Source organism: Rhincodon typus, chromosome 12 (assembly GCF_021869965.1).
Source record: "Rhincodon typus isolate 14 chromosome 12, sRhiTyp1.1, whole genome shotgun sequence".
Classification (NCBI taxonomy): Eukaryota; Metazoa; Chordata; class Chondrichthyes; order Orectolobiformes; family Rhincodontidae; genus Rhincodon; species Rhincodon typus.
In genome coordinates, this window is record NC_063343.1 from 48,771,326 (window position 1) to 48,799,165 (window position 27,840).

Below are 27,840 nucleotides of genomic sequence, written 5' to 3' on the forward strand. Positions count from 1 at the left end.
GATGCTGCTTGGCCTGCTGTGTTCATCCAACTCGACACCTTGTTATCTCAGATTCTCCAGCATCTGCAGTTCCTACTATCTTTACTGCCATGCGTGTTTGGGTTAGCAGTGAAGCAGGATGCAGATAAAAAGGACTCTGTCCCTGCTCATCAGAGAACCAAAGTTAAGGGGAAATAAGAGAGTAGATGTTGGTGGTGGATAATCCAATGGCAGAGTTGAATGATCTTTGAAGGATAAGCGAAGACTCAACCCTACATAGCAGCAATGGCAGGGAAAAAGGAGCTTGTTGAAAAGCTTGGAGATACTGACGCACTTTCAGGCAGAAATGCAAGCAAAAATGGGTCATAAAGCATTTTGAGCACTTTAGATCATGAACTGTGCAAGTAACTAATACAGCAAACGAGGGAAATGTTAAATTTTTTAATGCTGATTTTCAGCGTTACAATATGAAGTGTTACAACATCAAGTCTTGCCCTTTAGTTATTCCATCGTAATCCACCTATTTTTAAATAAGTTTGACCATTCTGAACAGGGGTCAAAAAGAAACAGAAAAAAACCCCAACACACCTCACTTTTAAACTAAAATTACCAGCGGACCTCCCTACAACTACTGACAGGTTACATTCCATTCTAATCTAGGACAGTGAGCATAAAAATTGCAGGGCACACCCAGCCATTAACAGCAAAATATAATCCGAAAGAGTTTAACATTTGAAGAAGGCAATGCAAAGTATTCTTTAATTTTGAATGAGGCAGAAAACTAAAATTAGTGTTTTTGGATCAGGGTGACCATTTATTCTTTGTTACAAAGTGGCAATTACTAATGTGCAGACATACCTGCTCTTAAAAGGAAAATTAATAATGTCTACACAAGCTTCAGAAGAATGTGCTGAGCACAGAGGTTAACTAGATGGAAACCTGAATGTATAACCTATGGACTAGACCGGTGCAATTCTGTCCAAACTATAGGTTTCACAAATTCAGCTTGGATCAATCAAATGTGACCTAAAGACACCTGCCAAATGTTTCCATTCCTACAACTGAATGGTTACTATACTGATAACAAGAATCAGGTTACATTTCTAGATTCTGAATGATTGATTTATAGTCAGATAATAGTTGTTCTTTTAACAAAAAAAAATCAGATAACAAACATATTCCAAAGGCCAGCCCCTTCATCCTTGATTGCTATTGCAGAATGCTCCTTTTTTAAAAAAAAATGATCAAGATTAGATACGGGTCAGAATAGATTAAAGCTAACGTATCTTATGAATTTGATCTTAGTGCTTGATGGGAAGCTTAAAAACTTCCAGAAATCAGAGTGCATCAGTAGGAAGAGATAGATCCCAAAAGATCAAACCTCTTCCAATTGAATTCAGTACTAAAGAATTCCAGATCTAGTCATCATAAAATAGGAAAGCTCTGGCCATTTTATACAATAAGTCAATAGACCAGTGTATTTTGTTCACAAAGACAACGTCAAAATAAAAATTTTTGTTTTTAGTTGTACAGGATTGAAGGAAGAGTTATGTTTCAAGACTATGTTTAAAGTATATGCAAGTTAGCAGTCTTTAAATCAGAAGACATTGACACAAAGGTAGATCCAAGCCATTTATTAAGAAATTAACTGATAAACCTTGGGGTACAAGTGCAGCCTTAAAAAATTTTTCACAGTTCTTTAAATATGTGAGCAAAACTAATATTTGCAGAAATCTTTCATTAAATATTATGACATCTCTGACATAAGATTTAGTGATATGAATTTTCATCAGTCAACATCTTCATTCAATGCCAACATTTTTTTTCACATCTCAAAATTCATGCTAGTGGAGTATTTGTTTTAATTACAGGCTCAAGATATGCCAATTGCCTAGCTTAGACTCAAGTGCACATGATTTTCAACAATGCGATTCTACTGGAACACGTGACTGCTTCCAACATCTTAGTGCCTTTATCTTTTCACATGATAAAACCATAAGGCATGGATGCCTGGTTAGAGATCGACTATAATGAGAGAAATTAAAAGTCAAGTGATAAAAGTTGCCTTTCTTTAAACACACATCATGCAACATTGATTGGGTGGGCAGAAGACAGAGCAGGAACAAGCACAACATTCACTGAATGGGACAAGTGTGTTTTTTTTAAATAGATGGCCTCAACTTTTCAATAAATTATATAGATAAAATGACAAGAGCTAGATATCCAAGCTTGAAGATGATACTAAGTTAGTAATTTAGGGAGGCAATGGCCTAATGGTATTAATCGCTGGACTGTTAATCCAGAGACCCAGATAACATTCTGGGGACACCGGTTCAAATCCCACCATGGCAGATGGTAGGATTTGAATTCAATAAAAAAATACTCTACAATGAAGGACCTAATGATGACAGTAAATCCATAGTTGATTGCTGGAAAAACCCATCTGGTTCACTAATCCCCTTTAGGGAAGGAAACTGCCATCCTTACCTGGTCTGGCTTACACGTGATGACTCCAGGTCCTCAGCAATGTGGTTGACTCTGAACTGCCCTCTGGGCAATAAATGCTGCCTTGCCAGCAATGCCCTCATCTTGTTAAATGAATAAAAGGGAAATTAAAAAACAAAAAAAAACCAAGAAAAAAAAAGGACAGGCTGAAAAAAGCAAATGAAGTGAACAGGAAAAACTAGGGCAGATTGAATTCAAATGCAGAAAATACCACACTTACTTCAGATCAGGAAGTCAAAAATATATAGGGAAGACACACACACACACCAAATCACAGGTGATTGGGAATTTCCCAGTACCCCAAGATAAAAAGTTGTGTTTCTCTTATGGTCAGATCACATCTGGAGTGGTGTAATCAGTTTTGAGCACTATCTCCAGAAATAGCTGTGGGAGGGTTAGAGAGCAGAATCACCTGAATAATACCAAGGCTTAAAAAAGGCAAAATTATTGAAAATAGATCCCGTTACCTTGAGAAGGTTGAGGATTAAACTATCCACAATTAAAAGAGATTAAAGAGATTAATAGTATTTAATAAGGTAGGTATGGATAAATAATGGTATGAATTTTAGGAACAGTAGAAGCCTCTTTTGGGGATGCCCCTAACATTGGCGGAGTGGGGGCAGCAGAAAATCCCCAGAGGAAAAAAGATGGTTCCCCTCACTTTGTTCCCCGAACATGATTTCTCTAATCCAACACCCCATCTCCCTTCCTTGCTGGTGGCTCCAAGCCAAAGCAGCCCAAAATCCTTAGTGTTAGTCAATTGGGCATCCATCTTCACTGCTACCTTGCTACCCCTGTAGAGGCCATTACCCTTGTCTGGCACTACTGGGACTACAGAGCATCCAGGGAACCTGGATGTGTACACATGCACACATACACATACAAAACAGGCAGGAAATACAAATAAGAGACCACTTAAAAATACCTCAAGTGGAGGGAAAGAACACCATCTAAATTGAAACAAATTACTGATGAAATGTTGGTACTTTAAATGTCCACCAGTTATGTAGTGCCTTCACTACTCCCCAAACACACTACAGTTTAGGATTTTTGATTATTTTTGTCTTTAAGTCACCAGCAATTTTACAGTTTTAAATTCCCAGTCTGAAATTATTGAGTGGTTTAGATGAACTAGATTATGGAGAAAATAAAAATCAATTTTCACAATTTATTTCAAATGGACAAAATGACAACCTCTTGTCTTGTCTGATCCTATTAAGATAGGCTGGTTTCAATTCATTTTGACAATGGTAACAGATAGTTTCTAGGGGAGGGAAAAAAAAACGTGAACTGGATTGATTGATGAACCCACTGGTGAATAATGGAGTGGAAGAGAATTTAGACAGACAGCCCTCCCACTTCCGCAGTTCACAGAAAAAGACAGACAGAGGAACAAAAGCAGCAGTCAGCCCGATAGGTAATCATAGAATTAGATACAGGGGAGTGTGTGCATGTTGCTGTTTAAGTTTTGATGGCTCCAGAGGTGGGTAGCATTGCTATAACCACCTCTTCTGGCTCCAAATACAGGAGAAAGAAATATACAAGTTGAATTAACTAATAGAAAAGAAAAGGAGCATAATGAGGAGGAAAATAATTTAGGAAAGTGAATCGGCATACATATAATACATTTGCACTCTGCTTTGATTTATTATAAATCTGATGTGTACTTTGAAGCTTAAAAGTAAATTGTGTTACATGAACATAATTGGCAAAGTCAATTCAAATCATGCAAATACTCAACTGCAGAAGTAGCTTTAGAATATTTACAATCGAAACTTCTTTTGTTCGATGATGAAATCAATTAACCCCCAAAAAGAACAGCAGGTCTGCAATGGTTAAGTTGTTGTCAAAACAGCATCACTATTTTGTCAGCAATTTTTTTTAAAAAGAAATACAGGCTCATTAAAAACATTAGACATGTTCGTGGTAGAACATTCAAAAGAAGAGAAGTGTAATTATTTAAGAAGTCATACAGATGAGGGCTTCATTTACATTATTTAAGAGACCTTATGTGGCTACATTTTGGTAATGCTGTTCCATGTCCCAACCCTACTTTGAAAGGGACTCCCACCTCAGAACTGCCAGATAATTTGATTGGCATTGCTGGGACTAGAAAACTGCAAACCATCAGATGGGGTGACAACTCCTGGGATTCAGCCTACTCTCACTGAGGAAGAATGAGGATTTTGCTGGAAGAGTTTCATTTGGGTCAGAGGCAGGAAGTCCTAGAAGTAGTAGTGGGGACAATCGAGTAGACAATCTCGATCAAAAGTGCTGGAAGTTGGGATTAGTGTGGATAGGTTGCCAAAAAATTCAATGGGCTGAAGTATGACTATATAATTGAAAAGGGAGCCCCATGACAAAAGGCAGTCCCTCACCAGACAACCCCCAACACTCTGCCCAAAAAGACACAAACAGGATAATATATGTGGTTTACTTTCAAAAATCTTAAGTAATTCAATTTCATATTGCAAATGGATTTTTGTCTGCAACAGTGCTTAATGCGCATACTCAATAAGCCACCATGCAAAGTTAAAAATTCATCATTGATGCCATGGCTAAAACAACGACATCACTGAATAGCAATAAAGGATTAAACCGTATGTACATTTTTATTCACTGCCTTTCAGAAAAATCAAACATTCAGATAAACCATTTTTTTGGTTGTTCAAAGCACTTTATTCACTGACTCCAAACTTAAATTGTTTTCTTTCTGAACAAATTTGTTATGTTGACACTGTTGTACAAACCATGGGGGCAAAAGTTAGTTAAGATTGTACTTGCTCGAGTTGGGCAGGGGCAAAGGAAGAAAATAAAAGTCACTTCATTTAACCTTGTAAAAGTTTCGAAAAAAAAAGGACATTTATGATGTAATAAAAAAAAAGAGGGACAAGTCTGGCGCACGAGAGAAGTGATTACATCCATTAAAAATTATTTGAGTGGATTTGTGGTATTTTATTAAACTCGGCACGTCTGCATGTCAAAAACTTCTAAATAAAATGAAACATAGATCAAAACAATAACCGAATACAGAGAGAGAGTATTTTTATTCTTTTGTGGGAGGTGGGTGTCATTGGCTGGGTCAGCATTTATTGGCCATCTCTTGAGAAGACAGTAGTGAGCTATCTTCTTGAATGGCTGCAGTCCATGTGCTGCAAGTTGACCCACAGTGCCATTAAAGGAGGCAGTTCCAGGATTTTGACGCAGTGATAGCGAACGAATGGTGATATATTTCCAAGTCAGAATGGCGAGTGGCTCGGAGGGAGACTTGCAGATGGTGGTCTTCCCATGTATCTACTGCCCTTGTCCTTCTACATGGAAGTGGTTATGGGTTTGGAAGATGGTGTTCAGGTCTGTGGTGACTTTCTGCAGTGCCTCTTGTAGATAATACTCACTGCTGCTACGGAACATGGGCAGTGGAGCGAGAGGATGTTTCTAGATATAGTGTTAGTCAAGTGGGCTGCTTTGTCATGAATGGTGTCAAGCTCGAATATGGTTGAAGCTGCACCCATCCAGGCAAGTGGGGATGAGGGTGTCGCTGGCTAGGCAGCGTTTATTGCCCATCCCTAATTGCCTAAAAGGGCAGTTAAGAGGCAACCACATTGCTGGTAGGTCTGGAGCACATGTAGGCTAGACCAGGTAAGGATGGCAGTTTCCTTCCCTAAAGGACATTAGTGAACCAGATGGGATTTTCCAAATTGACAATGGATTCATGGTTATTATTAGACCCTTAATTCCAGATATGTATTGAATTCAAATTCCACCATCTGCCATGGCAGGATTCAAACCCAGGTCCCGAGAATATTATCTGGGTCTCTGGATTAACAGTCCAGCAATAACACTAGGCCATCACCTCCCCATAATTTCATCACATGACGACTTGTGCCTTGTAGGTGATGGACAGGCTTTGGGGAGTCAGAAGGAGAGCATGCACGAGAGAGCTTCGCTGCAGAGGACCTGCTCTTGGAGCCTCTATTTTTAAATATGGTGAGTCCAGTTAAGTTGCTGATCAATGGTAACCCAGGATGTTGACAGTGTGGATTTCAGTATTAGTAACACTATTGACTAATCAAGGGGCAGTAGTTAGATTTTCTCTAATTGGAGAGGATCGTTGCCTGGCATTGGAGTGGCATGAGTGTTATTTGCCACTCATCATCCCAAGCCTGGATATTGTCCAGATTTTGTGGCATTTGAACATGGACTGCTGGACTGCTTCAATATTGGAGGAGTTGTGAAATCGTGCTGAACTTTGTGAAATCATTGGAGAACATCCCCACTTCTGACCTTATGATGCAGGGAAGGTCATTGATGAAGCATCTGAAGATGGTTGGGTCTTGGACACAATCCTGAGGAACTCCAGCAGAGATGTCCTGGAGCTGAGATGATTAATCTCCAATAACAAAGATCATATGTGCCAGGTTATGACAGGGCTCCTTGTGTCACACTGTCAAATGCAGGCTTGATACCAATGGCTATCCCTCTGGAATTTTGCTCTTGTCGACGTTTGAACTAAAGTTGTAATCGAAGTCAGGAGCCGAGTGGCCCTGGTGTCCCCGAGGTGGTTATTGCTGAGAAGTGCCGTTTGACAGCTCTGCTAGACATAGTTAGACTTAGAATGCCTACAACATAGAAACCAGCCCTTCAGCGCAACAAGTCCACACGGACCCTCAGAGCATTCCACCCAGACACATGCCCCTACAACCCACCTAATCTACACATCCCTAAACACTATGGGCAATTTAGCATGGCCAATCCATCTGGCCTGCACATCTTTGGACTGTTGAAGGAAACCAGAGCACCCGGAGGAAACCCACACAGACACTGGGAGAACGTGCAAACTCCCACAGATATAGTCGCAGGGTGGAATCGAACCCAGGCCCCTGGTGCTATGAGGCAGCAGTGCTAACCACTGGGCCACTGTGCCACCCTTGATGACACCTTGCATCATTTTACTGATAATTGAGAGTAGACAGAGCGGCAGTAATCTGCTGATTAGATTTGTCCCGATTTCTGTATCTAGGAAATACTTGGGCCAGTTTTCACATTGCTAGATAGATGTCAATGTCATAACTGTACTGGAACATGGCAAGTTCTGGAGCACAAGGCTTCAGTACTATTCCCAGGTGGTGGTCAGGCTCCACAGCCTTTGCAAAATTTAAGGTCTCCAACTGTTCCTTGCTAACACATGGAGTGAATTGAATTGGTTGAAAGGTGGTATCTGTATGCTGGGGACCACTGCAGGAGGTCAGGATGGCTCAATCCACTTGGTACTTCTGGCTGAAGATTGCAGCGAGTGCTTCAGCCTTAATCTTTTGCATTTATGTGCTGGCGTCTTCCATTATGGAGGATGGGGATGTTGTGGAGTATCCTCCTTCAGTGAATTGTGTAATTGTCCATGACCCTTCACAATTGGATGTGGCAAGACTGCAGAGCTTAGACTGGATCTGTTGACCGTGAAATCCCTTAGCATAATCTACCACTTGTTTGTGGTGTTGTTTGGCAGCTTCACCAGATTGATACCTCACTTTCAAGTATGCCTAGTGCTGCTCCCAGCATGCACTCCTGTACTCTCCTGGTTTGGTGGTAATGGTTAAGCGAGGGCTAGGTCAGGCCAAGAGGTTGCAGAGATTGTGTTGGGAGATCGATTCTGCTGTTGATGACCCACAGTACCTCATGGAGTCTGGGTTTGTTAGATCTGTATGAAGCCTATCCTATTTAGCAGCGACAGTGCCGGACAGCACGATTGACATTATTCTAGACAGCACTTTGTCTCCACAAAAAAGGACTGCACGGTGGTCACTCTTACCGATACGGTCATGGACAGATGTATCGGCAACTAGCAGACAGATGAGGATAAACATAGAGTACGGTTATCACACTCCCAAGGGATCCCTCACCACCTGCCTCAACCCAGTCTAGCAGCAGTGTCCTTTAGGACCTGACCAGCTGTTATCAGTAGTGCTACTGCTACTGCTGAACCACTCATGGTGGTGGGCATTGAAATCCCCCAATAACGCGTACATTTTGCACCCTTGCCATCCTCAGCTCCTCCTCCAATGGTTGTTCAACATTGAGCTGTACTGATTCATCAACTGAGGACAGTAGGTGGCAATCATCATTAGGTTTCCTTGTCCATGTTTAAAAAGGTCAACCTTTACGTGAAATGTTCTCAGCAGGGACAAAAGTATCAAACAAACTTTAAAAATCCATTTTTGCTTGATGTCATGGGGCCCAGAGTCAATGCTGAGGACTTCCAAGGCAGCTCCCTCATAACTGTATTCCACTGTGCCACCACCTGTGCTGAGCCTGTCCTGCCAGTGGGACTGGTCAATCCAGGGATGGTGATGTTGGTGTATGGGACACAGTCGTACTCACAGAATTATGTCTTATTAAGAATTTCAGCCTGTTCCTGTACTAGTCTAAGACAGCTCCCCCAATTTTGGGACTAGCCCCACCAGACGTTAGTAAGGAGCACTTTGCAGGGTTAAGTCATTTCTGCTGTTGTCGCTTCCAGTGCCTAGTTGATGTCAGGTGGTCCATCTGATTTTTTTTTTGTATCAATTGCTAAGAAATTTCTACAACTGTGCTGGGTCATTGCAGAGGGCAGTTGAGAGTTGACCACATTGCTGTAGGTCTGGAGTCACAAGTAGGCCAGACCAGGTAAGGGTGGCAGATTTCCCTCTCTGAAGGACATTAGTGAACCAGAGGTGTTTTTCTAACCATCAACAATGACCATGAAACCATCGGTAGATCATAAATTACATATAATTTTAATCAAATTCAAATTCCATCATTCACCATGATAGGATTTAAACTCCAGTCCCCAGAACATTTACAGAGAGTTTCTAGATTAACAATCTAGTGATGATCCCACTAGGCAGAGAGACTTGCAATGACAGTGTATGTATGTGCATCCATGTGTGCTTTTGTTTTTCCCACCCCTGCTTCTTGCCAGTTTCCATATTTTGTATACTCCATCCTGCTCCTAAAAATATTAATTTGCCCAGAGATTCAAGTATTCTCTCCAGTGCTAATGGGGTTCGTGCTATGGGAAAAATCGGCAGTACACAATTTTGCCAGTGAAGCAGAACAATTCCCTGCAAAAATATATTCAAGTAAATCAGAGAAGGAAGGTAGAAACAAGTGATGTTGGAGAATTCACCGGCAACAACTACAAAATCCGATTGTCTTTTTAAAGTTTATGTTTGACACTTTTGTCCCTGCTGAGAACATTTCACATAATTTGACCTTAAAATTATTTACTTGAATGACAGTACTGACCTGTTAATAGAGAGAGTGAGCTGGTCTGTGCAGGCCTTGATCTTGTTTTGAGCATCCAGGTGGTTCATATTCTCTGTACTGTCTTCATTGATAGCCACAATAACATCACCAGGGCAAAGATTAGCTGAGGATGCCTTGCTTCCAGGGGTAACCTTCAATAAAAGAAAGAAGCACCCAAATTTAGAAGTTTGTGACTTCATTAAATAGAACATAAATCCATGATTACATTTGGTCTAAACAGACCGAAACTGTTTAGAAGGGTCAGTTTAAGGAGCACATTTGTTCGGCACACAGTGCCTGGTACATCAAGAAAGGACCAGACCATGCAGTGCACTTGGCAGCTGTTGATGGTTTGTGACAATAGCATAGTTAGATGGTCACACACTCACACGAAGGTAAGGGGAGTCCAACAAAGACCAAATGGAATGGGATTGCCAGAACAGATGGGGAGGAAAACCAGGAGGAGGACTGCACGATCAATGTCATGGTAGGGAAGTGAAGGGATTGATTCATAATGACAGAAAAAAAAGAGAGACTGAGACCATCATCATGTGACACAACTGATGACTGTTCAAAAAAAAAGAGATACATTGTGCCAAAAATAAGACAACCCACTAGATTTAATTCCAAATGTTTTAGAAATTCTCCTGCATGAAGTAAGAGGAATATCTTTATCCATAGAATAGACCTAATGATAATTGACTGAGTTTCTATGCAGTCTAACTCAAATCAGATTACCACTGCACACATTTAGATTCAATGTAATGTTTACAATTCAATATATAAAAATGTTGCTACAAAACTTGAATTCTAAACAAGAACTTTGTCAAGCAACTGGAGTCCAAGAGGATAGCTTCCTTAAATTATAACAAGCAGCTTTCAAACAAACATTGTACAATAAAATCGAGCCTATCCTTCCTTTTTAATTTTAATTAGAGACTTTCCAATTAGAGACTTTAGTTTTCCATGTCCATAAGCAAGGCACAAGTCCACACATCTGACAAAAGATATATTCGTAATTCTTTGGCCTGTGGTTACACATGGACAGCTTTCTTAGAGTGAGAAGTTTTGGTAAAGTTCTGTTAAGGTCCATGGTGAAAATGTAACTACTCCAGTCAAGAATTCTTGCAATAATATATATTTGACAGCAAATATTTCACAAGTCTTTGGGAGTCATGTGACAAGGTTTAAGTATTAGTTTCTTTCAGCAAAGGTATTAGGCAGTTGATCAAAAACTTAATTGCTATATATTAACAAAACAGCAGGAAGAAACACTTTTCTAATGCAATAACTGTCTAGCTGACAGAAAATAGATCAAAATTTACTAAATACAAAATTCTAGGTCACTAGAACTCAAGTCTAAAGGACACTGACAAAGCAACGGCAGTGCCATCAACTGGCATTATGTTGGGAATGTTATGATCCCAGCTGATGTTATTAATGGTCAACTCGGATTCCACACTGATACATTGCTGGTTAGATTTTTTTTGTTGTTTTAACGAGGTGGCCTTCCATTTGAAGCACAACCACACAATGATGCATATGTGGTTTAACAATGAGACAACTGTGTTACTCAAAAGAAAATGTTAAAAATAGATAAGCCAAACTACCTTCAAACAAGACACAATAACATACAATCCCATTAATCCCAAAAATACTATACCAGAGAGAATCTCCTTCTCTATCACATCTATTGGGTTTAAATTCAACAGAGCTTCAATTCCCAGTCTCCAGAATCGATATTTCTTTATGATCTTAGACTTCCTCAGCTTCAAATAAATGTTTTATAAATGTTAAGAAAATGGTTTCATTAGTGTAAAAAATTTATTCTGAAAGCTCTAAATCAGAAAGTGTTTACTTAAAACAAATCTCCAATCTCCATTCTTTCAGAGCAACCGTTTTACAGTTTCAACCAAGACTTCCAAAAACACAAAACCATAAAAAGGATTTTATTCAATCTATGTAACACTCACACAATGAAAATAAACAGAGCAAGAGATGGGTTCCTGGTTCAGTTGGCAAGGCCATACTTGGCTTCGTTCCAGAAGATTTCTGTATTCACTGGATACTCCTTCTTTTGCGAATGTTGTTAACAAGATCCGTAAACAAACTGCTAACAGTTTATTTGCTACTTAAAGCAAGTCAAAAGCCTTCTAAGGATGTCTTGTTCTAAGGCACCAAAGCCTTCTGGTTCTGGAAATTCGTTTCCTAACTTAAGCCACTCAGGACTTGCCTTTTGTTTTTTGTCCAAATGTTTGGAGACTGCTAAACTGCGTCAATTTAATGTAAATGTTAATGGCTTTTTCCACCCTGAATAATTTGCTTCTCGGTGAAAGAAACTGGCATACGTAACCACCCAGAATATTAGTGAGTATTTCTGAAATAATTTGTTTCTGTCTCCCTGTATCATAGGAATATTGTTGAGAGACAACAGCTTATTTCCCACCACTCATCCTTATTCTATCATTGATTTGTAAAACACTGAACTGTTCACCTCAAGGATTTCATTTAAATGCCTTATTAAAATTCCAGACCACCCAGTGCTCTCAGAACAAATATAAAATGAAATAAAACTATGTCCTTCACGTATGTATACACACATGAAATTTTAAAGTTTCACATGGTTCTGCCCACTTTAGCACACAAGCTCCAAAAAAAAAGTAAATCATGAGCTTTCATCACATGATTCAGTTTAGTTAGATTAGGAAGCAAGCAGTTGGGAAATAGCTAATATGTAGCCGAGTTTAAAATTTATTTCTTTCCATCACTGCAGTATCAGGTCTTACAGATCAAAACAGCCTTGTAGGTATCTCTGACAATGTGCTGAAGGAGATAAAGCAGAAGCTGTGTTTTATAATATATTTGCAATATAAACAAGGCTGATGAATTATTTCAAATCCAATTTTTAATTTTCAAACCTTCTTAATTTTAATATTCTTCTCTACTGAGTGTGTTGCCAAGAGTTTGTTATTGAAACTCTTCATTACAACACCCAAAAGTCTGGTAATTTGGTACTTATCTTGAGATCTCATAGAAATGGGTCAAAGTTAACAAAAAAAAACACTTGCAAAACCAATACTTCTTGTCAGTTTCCATGTGCAAAATTTAAAAGTTGGGGTTTAAAGAACTCAACATTTAAAAAAAAAATCTGACATCAGAAACAGCTCTCAAGCTGCAGCAAGATCTCAACTGGTTCACTAAACAGCTGATCAAAGCAAACAGCTGAAACTCTGGTGAATAAGTTAAACTTATAGTTATCGGAGCTGCTGTGGGTGGTTTTGTATTTCAAAGTACATTTAACTTCTCAAAATCTTCCAACAAAAAAACAAAACATCAAGACTCCTTATTAACATAAAGGGAGCTTCCAAGTGAGAGGATTGAAGGGGCTGGAATTGCATGAAAAATATAGAACTCAAGCCTACTCTGCTTGAATCTCGATTGAGGCAAACACTGATTTCCTAGCTTTGCACCTCCAAGCCATTGCACACCTACAACGAGTTGTAACAGAAATGCAATGGAAAAACTAAAAGTATTGGATGGTCAAAAGGGAAACAGCAAGCTCCAATTCTGAATATGCATCTATGGAATTGCTGAATGGTTGCAATAGGGACATTTTTCCATCGCTGCCCCCCACTCTATTTGCTGTGCTTCCCAACTAATGAAAAAAGGATTGTTGGAAATAGGGAGAAGGTGAATTAGAGGAACAGCATGGTGTATCAGTTCTGGGTGCAATGCAATAAATGGTTTAATCAGCTACTCAGGGAGGGGGAGAGGGAAAGAGAATGAGAATGAGAATGAGATTTATTGACCAACTTACATGCTTACTTACATTAACCCATTACTTACATTGTTACTCACATTAACCCTACGTTGGTCTTAGGGTTAATACTTCAGTCAGTCTAGCCAAGATTTCTCCACCACATCATTCCTTATATCTCAAATTTTAGCCACAACTAATCATTCATGATACATAGGAATGGGCAATACATACTGGCAGAGCCAGCAATGCCCACATCCCATGAATTAAAAAAAAAACTTCCATTTAACCATGCATAGTGATTGGTAATGTGATGTATTTATCTCATTTACCTTCACCAAATACATTCAAGATATCAAGTGAATATCTGACCTACAATCACTGAATTTTTTTTGCTCCTTGCTGAAGGCACTGCAAATGAAGGCGGAAGAGGACAGTAGTAGAAGTCAGCAGTCACAAATTGTCCAGGTCACAGCAAGTGAAAAATAAGAAGCGACATTTTCACTCTTCTGGAGAGATAGCAAACTCTTAATTAAAAAATATCTGGCAGACATGATTTTAAATTAAGCTACAAAATGTTAACATAAAATGCAATTATGACTTTACGTGTCAAATTCAGATCTCCTCCTTTGGTCAACCAGAACCTTCATTCTGAGAAGGAGAGAATGAGTCCTCAGGAGGACTTTATACCTTGTACCACAGGGCGTGCAGTCATTTTGCATCATTAATACACGATTGGTGATTCACAACTAACTCCAAAAAGGTGGCAAAGGTGTACAGACCCTGGCAATACAGGCAACTGAGGAAAATCCATGTAGATGAATCGGATCAATCCTTTGCAAGTTCCACTCAGCTGGACAAGAATGTGGAGGCTTTCTTTGAAAAAGGTGAATACTGGCAAAAAAAAACAGCTCAACCAGAAATTAGAGGATGTTAAAAAAAGCACAAAAAAAAAAGCAGAGAAGAAATATACAAATTAGGAACAGAGTTGGGCCATTTAGACCTTTTATCTTGCTCCACCATGAAATAAGGTCATGATGTGAATTCCATATTCCCACCTATGACCATAGAGCCTTAACTAATGAGGGAGGCATCTAGATCCAGCTTAAAAGTATGCAATGGACAAGACCAACATGTCCCTTAGAAAATTGTGATACACAAGAGAAAGCTACAGAAATTCAAAAAAGGCACACGAAATGTCATTATCAAAATCAGCTACTAGGCATCAATTGCATATCCTGCAAGTACATCACAGATCAACTTACGAACTGGAGGACTGTATTTGTAAAAAAACCAAAACAACAAAAGATGCTGGAAGTCTGAAATAAAAATAAAATGCTGGGGAAAAAGAAAAAGTGTAGAGGGAAACAAAGTTACGAAAGTTACCATCGAGACTGATCGGACTTTTGTTTTGAAGTAAACACATTCTGAAGAGTCATATTAGATTCCAAATCTTATAACATTTCTCTGTATAGATGCTCCCAGGTCTGCTAAGTTTCTGTAGCATGTTGATTTCATTTGTAATGCCTGTTGGAAGGAGTCATCATTAGATAAACCTTTGAGCTTTCGGGCATCCTTGACATACCAGCCAAAAAAAAAAACGTACACAGTAGTTTTAGTGATAGGAATTGTATCGGAGTCATAGCACAGAAAACAAATGCGAGGGTCCAACAAGTCCATGCCGAACATTATCCTAAACTAACCTAGTCCCACCTGTCTGCTCCATATTCCTGCCAAACCTTTCCTATTCATGTACTTTTCCAAGTATCTGCTAAATGTTGTAACTGTGCCCACATCCACTGCTTCTTCAGGATGTTCATTCCACATATTCCTTCTCTTCCACTTAATGTTTCCATCATCCAGAAACACAGGACCAGTGCATTCATTCTCCTCCACCTGGAATACTCTTTGTTCTACAATGATGTTCAGGATGAAGCAATATTTTTCTACTTTACACAAAGATTGACTGTGATGTTTAACTTTTAACTTTTGTATCTACGGTTTTGTAACTAGGTACCTCTGGCATATTGAAAGTTTAAGAAAAATCTGTCACTTCCTCATTTCTCAAAATCAGCCAATATTGGGGCAGCAAGTGGCTTAGTGGCTAGCACTGTTGCTTCTCAGCACCAGGGACCCAGGATCAATACCAGCCTTGGGTGACTGTGTGGAGTTTGTACATATTCTTCCCATGTCTGCATAGGTTTCTTTTAGCTGCTCCGGTATCCTCCCACAGTCCAAAGATGGCTTGACCATGCTAAATTATCCGTAGTGTCCAGGGATTATGCAGGCAAGGTGGCTACAGGGATAAGATAGGAGCTGGGTCTGGGAGGGATGCTCTTCAAAAAGGGTTGGTGCAGACCCTATGGATCAAATGGTCTCTTTCCACACTGTTGGGATTCTTTGATTCTAGTATATTTTAATGAACCAATACAAAAAGGGTAACTATATCCAAAAGAATTCAGAAAGGATCAAAACATCCCAGAAATATAAAACGAGAAAAGTGCAAAAAAAGTTCCTTTTGTCAGAAGTGGAGAAGATGAAACATACTATTGTACGTGGGTTTGATTGCAAGATTTTTGGAACATCATCTGCAACATGATTTATTAAATCTTCGTAGTTTCAGTCACATTTGGTTCTGCTTCAGTGACGGACAGCCTTGCGATCAAAGTTCCAGCACCATAAAGAAATGACTAGTGGACCAGAAAGATCCGCAAAAACAAAACAAAAAAGGGTCAGTATAGTTGCAATTAACAGGATCTTGACATAAATCTCATCTACTCAAAAAAGAGAAACCAACAAGTCGGTGTTTAGGAAACAAATTCGGTAATATGAGAAGAGTTGCCTACAGCTCAAAAGATAGACAGTGAATTGCTGAATAATTAGGGTAGATTGTGACTTGTAAGAGTGTGAACCAGCTCTTTGCTTGTGCTCACCTTTCATTTTAAGGCTTAAATATTCTACTGTTCAACCATTTGCCAAATCAACAATGTCCACTTTTTAAAAAAAAAATCTAACCACTGGTATTGCACAAATAAATTCATGGAAAATATGTAATCCCCAGCTGAGAACAGTCCACGCAATTCTATTATTGTGGAAGTTTTTAAAAATAACCTTCATGTGTTCAAGTTTGGAACTTTTTAAAATGCAACAGTGGTGCTACTCCAAGTCACTAAAAAAAAAGCTCAAAAGCCATAGGTGCATTGGTTGGATCCTAGACCATAAAGATAGATGAATAGAAGGAGGCCATTCAGCCTTTGAGACTGCACCTCCATTCAGTGAGATCATGGGTGATTTGAATCCTTGGCTCCATGTTCTTGCCTTATATCCATAACTCTATATTCTCTTACTGGATTCAAAATCTGCTGTCTCAGCCTTTAAGATGCTCAATGGCCCAGTCTCTACAACTTATGAGTGACCCCTTCCTCTCAGATTCTGCCCTCTGGTTCTAGATTCTCTGAATGGGAAACAATCCGTCAAGCCCTCGAGAATCCTGTAGGTTTCATTAAGGTCACCTCTCATTCTTCAATGCTCCAGTGAGTACAGGCTCAACGTTCCTCAAGAAAATCACTCCATACCCAGATTCAACTTAGTAAGCATCCTATCAGCAAATAAACAAAAGTCTTTACTGAACTGACTCCAAATATCCTTATACAAAAGGGAGCCAAAAAACTGTTCCGTACTTTGGACGCTGAACTTGGATGCTGGTTTTTGAGGACATCCAAATGCCTTTGTGCCCTAGCTTTCTGTAGTCACGCTTGCTTTATATAAAATAAGATTTTTTTATATATTTACACGGGGGAGGTGGTGGCATAATGGTAATGCTAGTACCGTTGATCCAGAACCATAGGCCACATCTCTGGACATATTGGTTTGAATCCCACCATGGTAAAATAGTGTAATTTGGATTAGAGACCTGGCATAAAGGCAACTGTGTAATCACTGTCAATTGTTGATTGCCCTTAAAAACTCATCTGGTTCGATAGTCTTCTTTAGGGAAAGACATCTGCCATCCTTACCTTAAACTTGAGGGTGCAGAAAAGATTTTCAAAAGGACGTTGCCGGAGTTGGAGGGTTTGAGCTAAAGGAAGAGGCTGAACAGACTGAGACTATTTTCCCTGCAGCATTAGGAGGCCGGGAGGTGACCTTATATATAGAGGTTTATAAAACTCACCAGGGGCATAAAATAGGGTGAGGAGAGAGCGCGCGCGCGGGGCTGAAAAGGACACCTTTTCCACGCAGAGGGTGGTGTATGTATGGAATGATGTACTTGAGGAAGTAAAGGCTGCTTCAATTACAACATTTGAAGAGGCATCTGGATGGGTATCAGAACAGGAAGGGTTAAAGAGGGGTATGGGCCAAATGCTGGCAAAAGTGGGACTAGATTTATTTAGGATATCTGCTTAGCATGGATGAGTTGCACCAAAGGGTCTGTTTCCTTGCTGTACATCTCTATGACTTGGTCTGGTCTACATGTAATTTCAGACCCACAGCAAATGTGGTTGACCTCTTGGAAGCCCTCAGGGGCAAGGAGGGATGGGCAGTAAGTGCTGATCTAAACAGCAGCACTTGCATGCAGTGAACAAGTTTAAAAACAAAACAGAAAAAAAAAATCCAAAAACGTAGTCTGATCCCTGTTAGAATCATAACATACTCAAGTACACCACAAATACTTCCTTGTGGCTACCTCTGCCAATTTGATTTTCCCAAGGTCCATGAAAATTAAAATTAGCCATGATTAAAGTATTTTTTTTTTTTAAAAGCTATGACCTCTTTAATTCTGGATTTATTCTGTCCGTTGGTATAGCTGTTAGGGGTCCTATAGCCTATTCCCACCAGTGTTTTCCGTTTTTCCCCCTCAAAATCTTCCACCTACATGGATTCAACATGTTCCAATTCTAAACTATTTATTTCACAATTATTCCACTGCCATAAAACAAAAGCCACACCAATTTTCTTTTCAAAAATTCAGAGATGCTGGAATATTTACTTGCCAGCCTTGATCTCTTTGTAACCACATCTCCAAAGTGGCCAAGATCATATCCATTAACCACTATATTTGTGCTGTCCATTAACTTGTTTTCTTCCAAATACTGCATGCATTTAAAAAAGCCATTACTTTTACCATGTTTTCGCTAGTGCTGTTGTTTTCCTAATGTTCAAACACTCTGTCCCTTCCTGGATATTATTATCCAACTAGCTATCCTGCAACATCCTTCCTCCCTCTATTTTAAAAAGGTATTCTCTACAGCCCCAGTTATTCAGTTTGCCAGGACACAGACTCAAGCGTGCTTCAAGTGAAGCGAAAACAGAAATTGCTGGGAAAACTCAGCAAGTCTGGCAGCATCTGTGGAGACAAAGCAGAGCTAACATTTTGGGCTCAGTGTCTTTTCCTCAGAACTTGTTTTAGCCAGGAAAAAAAAAAAAGATTGGTATATGCTGAAGATAGATCAGGGAGTCGGGCAGACAAAAGGAATGAGCAAAAGGTCAGCCTGGTAGAAAGATTAGCTGCTACTGGGGACCATTAGTGGTTTGGAAAAAAAAAGCGCTTGTTTGTGGTAGCAGCCTATGTGATGACAAAAAGGAGGATCTAGTGTGTAGGGTACTAAACAAAAACCAAAAAAAGTACTGTGGATTCTAGAAATCAAAAAAATATGTTGGGTCTCGCATTAAACATTAACTAATTTATCTCCACATATGCTACCAGACCTGCTGAGCTTTTCCAGCAACTTCTTTTCTCGTTTCTAGTGAATAGAGGTTGCGGGTTAAGGAAATAGGAGATGGTGGTGATCAGGCCGTAAAATTATTGGGCTCGGTAGTGAGTGAGTCACGAAGGCTGCGGAGTCCCCAAGCAGAAAGAGATGTTGTTTTTCCAGCTTTTGCTGAGCTTCACTGGAGTAAGCCCGAGACAAATGTTGGCAGGCAAGTTCAGGGTCATTCTTGCGGGCAGAACGTAGGTGCTCTGCAAAGCGATTGTCCAGTGCTTCATCTCCCCAGTGTACAGCAAAACATCTCTTTGTTCACTGTTGCTATGTCCAAATCCTGGAATTTTTTGTTTACCCCAACAACATTCAGGATGTACTTACACCATATGGACTGCAACCATTCAAGACGACAGCTGAGCACCATCTTCTCAGGGGAAACTGAAGATGAGCTGTAAAGTCTGGCCACATCAGCAATGCTCAAATCCCATTAAATGAATGTAAACACTCACATGTAAAAGCTTTAAAAAAAAACTTAATGCAGTGTTTTTAAATAAAAAAAGCAAAGTATATTGACTTAGAAATAATCATACAAACACACACACAGTCATAATGGAGATTTAGCAGCCTTAGTTCAACTTTGATATAATATACACAAAAAAAAATACTTTCACAAAAATAGGAAGCTGGTTCCTGGTCTATGTGTAATATTTTAATTATTTCCTACCTTGCATTTGAAAGCGGTAGGGGAAATAAGAGAGTCAGGAAATATTCTTTCACAACTGTACTTTCACTGGCGGGGTGGTAAACTTCTGTAGCCAAAGGTCAAGCCTCAATCCAATCCAATCAGGTTATCTATTGTTGGAATCCTAACTGAACAGCCTTCATTAATCACATATGTCAGCCAGCGGTAGGCATATGTGTGGATTCTCTTAAGGCCAAAAGGAGGTACAAGATCAGTTTTCTTCGAGTGACAATGCATTCTTTTTACAGCTTGCAACCCAGATGAACACGACTCTGCACTATATACTCTCTGGAGACTTCTGGCTAGACGCAGTACATTAGTTTAGACTAGAAAGGGGGAGAACAAAAGGAAACAAAAAAAAAAGAAGAGATTACCCAAATTTGGTAGATTTTTGTTTGGAGTTAACTTTTGTACTATTTTTAAAAAAAGTATAGGATTCCCTTCACAGACTTGGTACTTGCATATTCTCCAAGACATCACACCGTAAATCTTACTTTGCACAAATTTAAAATGAAAATTTATTGTGTTAATGTAAAGGGTGTCACTGGAGTTTAAGTAATTACAGTTAAATGAAACCCAAAAATTGCTGTGGTGCCCATTTCACAACCCTAGATTTGCAGTTTGAAAAAAAAAACTGCACAAAGATATTGTTGACTATTTATTTAGCAAACAGAGGAAACACATGTCCCTCGATAATTCAGTAAGAATTGTTCTGGCTCTGGTATGCAAGAAGTTGACCTTCAGACTTCTACATAAACAATACAGAAAGCCCCAAGAGTTGGGACCGCAAAGTGGTTTATGCCCTCGGTATATGCTTTGAAAAAAAATCAAATTTTCACTCATCCAAACATTTCAAAACATTAACTAGGAAATTAAATCTTGGTTGAAGTCCCTATGAGGTTGTTGACCTGCTCGCCGAGCTGGCTTATTCTTGTTCAGATGTTTCATCACAATGCTAGGTGACATCATCAGTGGAGCCTCCGATGAAGCGGTGTTATTCTACTCCGCTTGGTTCTCCACCCATACTTCAAGGAACTCCTGTGTGTGTGTATGTTTGGCGGAGGGGAATTCCTAGGGACATGGTTCTCCACCCATACTTCAACCAACAAACATAGAATTGGACACCATATATAAAACCATACAAAAAAAAAAGAAATCAAAAGCCGAAGTGACACTACTCACCATAACAGACCCGACAGTATAAATTCCAAGTGGAGTAGAACAACATCGCTTCATTGTAGGCCTCACTGATGATTATTCTTAGCATGGGGACGAAACATCTGAACAAGAACAAGCTGGCTTGGCAAGCAAGTCAATAACCTCAACCACAACTCGAGCTACAGATATTTGCCAAATCTTTAAACAGAGTACCTAGCCTAGAACTAGTGAGTACCTACAAAAAAAGAATAAACTTCAGTGCATCCAAAAATTCTTCCCATTTGCCAACTCAAACCAAAACCCCAACTCCGTTCATTCAACATGCCTAGCGCTTACTGATGTACACTGTCTTAACTGGAGTCCCAATTCCTTGGAGTTCAAAATTATCATCCTCACAAAGACCATATCTTTTTATTTTTCTGTATTTTTGATTGTGGAAGGAATGGCTGAACTTAAAAAAAAAAAACAAAAAGTTCCTAAAACTCACTAAGCGGCCTTTAGACTGCTGCTTTTGTTCAAGTAGTTTGTAGACACACTCGCAGGGAGCATGTCCACAATGTGACTCAACCGGCAGTGGACTGTTAATTAGTTTGTGCAGTTGTGGATGCCAAAGGTCATCAGACAAAACAACAAATCCGACTGGCTCCTGGGTAGGTGAACAATATTGATGAAGCCTTCCGACTGCTAACAGCAGATGAAGCTTCTCTCTCTCGTGAAAACACTAAACAAATGATGAAAGCAAATTTATTTTTCTTCTCACCAGCTGATGCTTTTAACCGAAGACTAAGTTCACGAATCAGTCACACTGTGCCCACAAAAGGAGCAAGAGATATGTGGAGAAAAAAAAAATTAAATCAGAAAACTGAAGGACGTGGGAAACAAAAAGAGAACATCCCATCAAATTCAGAGGACTGGCACTATTGAACTGCTGCCTTTTTTTTGCCCAACTTCTACCCATAAAAATTTGGGTGTGGGCAAGAATGTGCACGTGCACGCACATGTGCTACAGGAGGGTAAAAGAGGGGTTACGACTTATTTAATCAGTGGTTACAATCTATTTATTTGTAATAAACAACTCTTGCTAAATGACAGAAACTTGGCTTTTTGGGTTCCATTCACAGGATCTATCCAATAGAGAACTTGAGGACACTTGTTCCTCCTTCTAGAAAGAGCAAATCAGCTGATATCTTGCCAAAGGCTACCTGTATGTACTTCCTTCTCGCGAAACAGAAATTATTCAGCTTCTTGCAGTAAGAACACTGCTTCCTAATGTTAGCCATTCCTTCGTGTGACACTGTCATCACATCCTGCCCTTTGACCCAACAGATCGATTGACATAAATGTAAAGCTTCATCTATTCTTCATGTGTACGTAAACCGACAACTAGGACAATCTCGTTGATTAACATAGATAGAAGCAATCACATTATCGAAAGTAAGGCTTCTCCTCAGTAGCGGATGCTTTCATTGTGGGATCTCTTATGCTTCAAGCAATCCACTCTTTAATTAGATCACTTTTTAAGTTGTGCAATTTAGTTTTCTGCAAACCATTAAGACACAGTCATACATTGATCAAACAGGCACTTTCACCTTGGGCCATAAAAAAGTTACATTCACTTGGATTTTAAAGTGCACCTTCAAAGGCTTTCAAAAATTCCTGCTAAGCTTTTGTGTTTTAACTTTTTCGTCTTCAGAGAGATTTAGGCTGGAATACACTGTCTAAAAGAAAGAAGGTCTCTTCCAGACATGACAAAACATGATATTCTGGCTTGTCAATTGAGGCTGTCACAAATTTTGTAATAGTGCTTTTGAGTAGAAGATGGTCAGTTCTGCTTCACCTAACTTTTAATCTTTTATGGCACTGGGAGATGAAACTTTGCAGCTGTTAGGTCTTGCCCAATCTGCAGTTCCTACTATCTCTCACTTTCAGGTGTGGCCTGTTTCTACGCAACTATTAAAACACTAATCACAACTCCAGCCTGAAACTATTAAAAGCTCACAGAACAAGTCAGGTTTGTAATGCATCTTTGAGAGTGCCTCATGGTGTAGGGTACATCACTACAGCAAGCCAGGAGTCAGTGATTAGTACATTGTTGCATTTCTATCACTAGCCGAAAAAAAACACTAACCATCCCTTTGAGATGTGCCGCAATTCCTCACCCATTGACCAAGTTTAGCCCCAATAGCTCCTTATGACTCAAACTTAAAATTTACTAATGGCATCCACAAAATGTATTGGGATGTTGATCTTAATAGCATTTTTGTATCAAAATCATTTTTAGATAATGGTTCAAAACAAGCAAAAATTTATAAAGTGAAACTGAGCAACTCCTACTTGTTCAGAATTTTTAAAAAAATGGAATATAAACTCATACATTAAACAGAAACATCTTTTATATCTTGGAAATACACACATGCTCCTTATAAAGCAGCTGAGTTATTTAGAAAGTTTCTGTTTCAAATGCCCAACAACAAAAACAAAAACCAAGAGCAGTTCCTCAATCAGCTTTCAGCAAGTGCAATTCTTTGGTACATTCAAGAAGCTTTGATCTTGATCATTTCCTTAGAAACAATTTGATACAAAGAAGTAGCCAACAGAAATTCATAGCAAATTAGGAGGTACTTTAAGCAATGGGTGGTAGTGAATAGAAGACATTACATGCTCATGAATGTCTGGGAAAATTACACCCAAAAATGCCTCATTAACTATGAAATAGGGTATAATACTCTATTCTGATGTTTATAATGAAACACTGCCAGAGCACTAAATATGCTAAAGTACTCCAAATATTTCTCCATGTGCAATAATTGCTTTTGCTTCAATACTAATAATAAAAAGGAAAAAGGCTTATCAGTTACTGTCTAAAAACTATGATACAAAAATTACTTTGTAACAGACTTTAAAGCTGTTGACTTTGAACTGTGCAACTCACTTCCCATTAGTTATTTCTAGATCTTTGTGACGTCAGCCAACTCCGTCCATCTCAGCTAATTTCCTATTGAAATCCTCATCCATACCTTTGTTATCTCTAGACTTGACTATTCCAAGACACTCCTCATCAGCTTCCCATGTTCCATCCTCCATACTTGGGAATCTTCCAAAGAGTCTGGCCCATGCCATACTCACGCCAAAACTGCTTATGTACTTTAGCTCTAGATTATGCAATAGAATGATTTGAAAATACTCATCCTTATTTAAAATCTCGTCATGTCCATTGTCCCTCCTCCTTCTGTATTCTCATCCATCTGAGACAATCAGCATTCCTCCAATCCTGGCCTTAGAGCATCCACAATTAAAATTATTTTATAAAATCGGCAGTCTTGCTTTCAGCTGCCTGGGACCCAAGCTCTGGCATTCCACATTAACTTGCTTTCCTCTGAAGAAATTCTTTTTTAAAAAAAAATCTTGTTTCTTTAGACACAGCTTTTGGTCAAATGCCCCAATATTACTCAAATTTTAGTTGGGCCACATTTGGAATACTGCATGCAGTTCAGGTCACCATACTACCAGAAGTACACAGATGCTTTGGAGAGGACGCTGAGAAGGTCTACCAGGATGTTGCCTGGTTTGGAGGGTTTTAGTTATGAGGAGAGGTTGGATAAACGCAGTAAAAACCAAAAAGAACTACGAATGTTGCAAATCAGAAACAAAACCAGAAATTGCCGGAAAAGCTCAGCATCTCTGGTAGTTTTGAGGAAGGGTCACTTGACCCAAAACTTTAACTCTGATTTCTCTTCTCACATGTTGCCAGATGTGCTGGGCTTGTCCAGCAATTTCTACTTTTTGTTTTGGATAAACATGGATTGTTTTCACTGGTAAGGCAGAGGCTGAGGGGCAACCCGATTAGAAGTCTACAAAATTATGAGAGGTATGGATAAGGTGGAGAGTCAGCGGCTTTTTCCCCCAGGGTGGAAAGATCCATTACAAAAAAAAAGGGCACAGGTTCAAAGATGAGAGGGAGAAAGTTTGGAGGAGAAAAAAAAAAGTGCAGGGGAAATTGTTTCACACAGAGGGTGGTGGGTGCCTGGAACACACTGCCAGTTGAGGTGGTGGAAGCAGGCACATTAGCAATATTTAGGACATATGTTGATAGACACATTAATGTGGAGGCGAACAGAGAGGTAGATACCACGCATGGGCAATAAATAGTGCATCTAAATAAGGATGAGGAATTGGCATAGGCTTGGTGGACTGAAGGGCCTGTTCCTGTGCTGTACTGTACTGTATTGCATTGCATACGACAATCAGATTTCATTTTATAATTCTCCTACAAATCTTAGGGCTTGTTTTAGTACATTAAAAAAGGCACTTATTAAAATGCCTTTAACTCTTATTGTGGACCAGACCACTAAACTGACAATGCATTCTGACTAGGGTCCAGTAAATTTCTTCAGAAAGAGGAAATTGAGATACAGGTAGAAAACAAAGCCACGAAATTCCATCATTTTGAACAAACAGCAAAATCTACTCCACAATATTAGAACAATAGTTCAAGTTACAAGATGACTAATTTAATTCCTCTGCAATAATCAGGTTTTAAACAAAAAAGAGTAATCAACCAGAAAAATTAATAAATACAATTATGGGTTGCACTCACTCAATTTAATGTAAACTAATATTTGGGAAGTCATATATAACAGTCCCTCGCAACTGTCCACTCCCTGAATGTAATAACTCTCTCAGCCGACTACTCTGCACAGCTCAAAAACAAATACATTAAAAAAAATACAAAATCACTGCTGTAATTCAGAGAGTTTAATACACTCCTAACAAGTGTGTAACTGTAAAATAAGTTCAGGAAAGAGAACCACACAGTCTTATATTTTTAAACTTTGAGCTAATGACAAGGTCAGATAATGTAGCATAAAAGTTAGCACAGCAGACAATTAAAAACATTTGCGTTTGTCAAGATAATAAAGTATGTTGTATTCAATTTTATGGAAACAAATGTCTCTTACATGCATCCTTTTAAACTCATAACCTAAAAAAGTAATTTCATCTGCCTAGCTGCACATTTTTTTCCTGTGACAAAAGTTGAATGACCCTTCATTAAACTAACATTGTTCAGAATACAGCACACCCAGTCTGCATGTTCAGGATAATTAACATGTGCTCTCTACACTAATTGTTTCACTAGATAACAGCAAGACAATATAGTGTGAATCAAACCACAGGAACAGAATAAATAATTAAGACAATAAACAAATGTTTTAATAAAAAGAACCATTCAAGGAATGTGGTGAGACGGTAATAAAGAACAAAATTAGCAGCCGTCCTTCAGGACGTTGTAATGGAAATGGCATGCTGAATTAGTCTCCATTCTTAAGCAAGTTTAGAGCTGCTGAGCTCCACAACAAAAAAAAAGCAAAAAAAAAAAAAAAAAAAAATCAGAAGAGAGAGTTCCAAATGAAAATATTGAAAATTGAAACATTGGGAATAGGGAATGAATAAAAATGGTGTAGAAAAAAAAAGTCAGATGGTGAGGAATTATGGATTAAACCAAGATGGGGCAGACGGTTATTCAGAATAAGTATGCAAATAAGCTTTTTAAAAATTCATTCATGGGATGAGGGTGTCGCTGGCTAGGCAGCATTTATTGCCCATTCCTAATTGTCTAGGGGGCAGTTCAGAGTCAACCACATTGCTGTGGGTCTGAAGCCACATATAGGCCAGACCAGGTAAGGATGGCAGTTTTCTTCCCTAAAAGGACATTAGTGAACCAGATGGATTTTTCTGACAATTGACAATGGATTCATGGTCATTATCAGACCCTTAATTCCAGATATTTATTGAATTCAAATTCCACCATCTGCTATGGCAGGATTCGAACCCAGGTCCCCAGAATATTACCTGGATCTCTGGATTAACAGTCCAGCGATAATACCACTAGGCTATCGCCTTCCCGCGCTGGGGCGCACTGCAAGTGTAATACCAAATGGCAAAAGGATTAACTCAGGGATTCCAAGTTGGTGAAGCTACTTGCAATTTTACACTTGTGTTATAGTCTGGAACTATAGATAGAGTTGGTAAAAAAAGGTACTAAATTTTCCATACATAGCTAAAACAGGAATCTCTTTCATTCTTACAACTGGTCATTGGCATGTGTTGGAAGCAAGTTATTGCAATTTGATAACTAAACCTGTTTGGCTATGTTATTAACATACCTTCCTTGGCTGTCAAGTCCTGAATGAGGCTTGGATCTGGAGGTTCTAGTTCAGCAGCAGAGATGCTACCATGACCACGTAATCGAGGTAGGTAACTTTTATTGATAGAGTCATACAGAAGAGGCCCTTCAGACCATCAAGTCTATATTGCCAAAAATAGACTCCTACCTACATTAGTCCCACAGCTTTGAATGAATGAGCACTTGTAGTTTCATAACAAGTCCTTTTAAAAAAAAAAGGCAATGAGGATTCCCACCTCAACGACATGCCCAGGCAGTACATTTCAAATCCCACCACCTTCTGGTCAGAAGTATGTTTCCCTCAAATCACCTCCAAATTTCCTGTTTTTCCACTTTAAAACGATGTCCCCTTGTAGAAGCAGCTGGATCAGGGCCCCTGTAATTTCCTCCACTGTCTCCCACAACAACCTGAGAAGACAGATGTGGAGTATTTATTTAACACTTCACCAATGTCCTCCAGCTTCATGCAGATTGCTTCCTTGGTCCTTAATTGGCCCTGCACTTTCACTGGTTATGCTCTTCCCCTTGATAG

At 39.2% G+C, this 27,840-nt stretch overlaps 1 protein-coding gene across 1 annotated transcript in view; it reads right to left on the minus strand.

Moving 5' to 3' along the window:
* The window catches only part of LOC109918571 (PDZ and LIM domain protein 4-like), a 107,229-nt gene that overhangs the window by 55,204 nt on the left and 24,185 nt on the right, over nucleotides 1-27,840 (minus strand). The window contains exon 2 of the mRNA XM_020518500.2: nucleotides 9,766-9,917. Coding sequence (XP_020374089.1) covers nucleotides 9,766-9,917 — 152 coding nt within the window. The remainder of the gene's footprint in view (nucleotides 1-9,765; nucleotides 9,918-27,840) is intronic.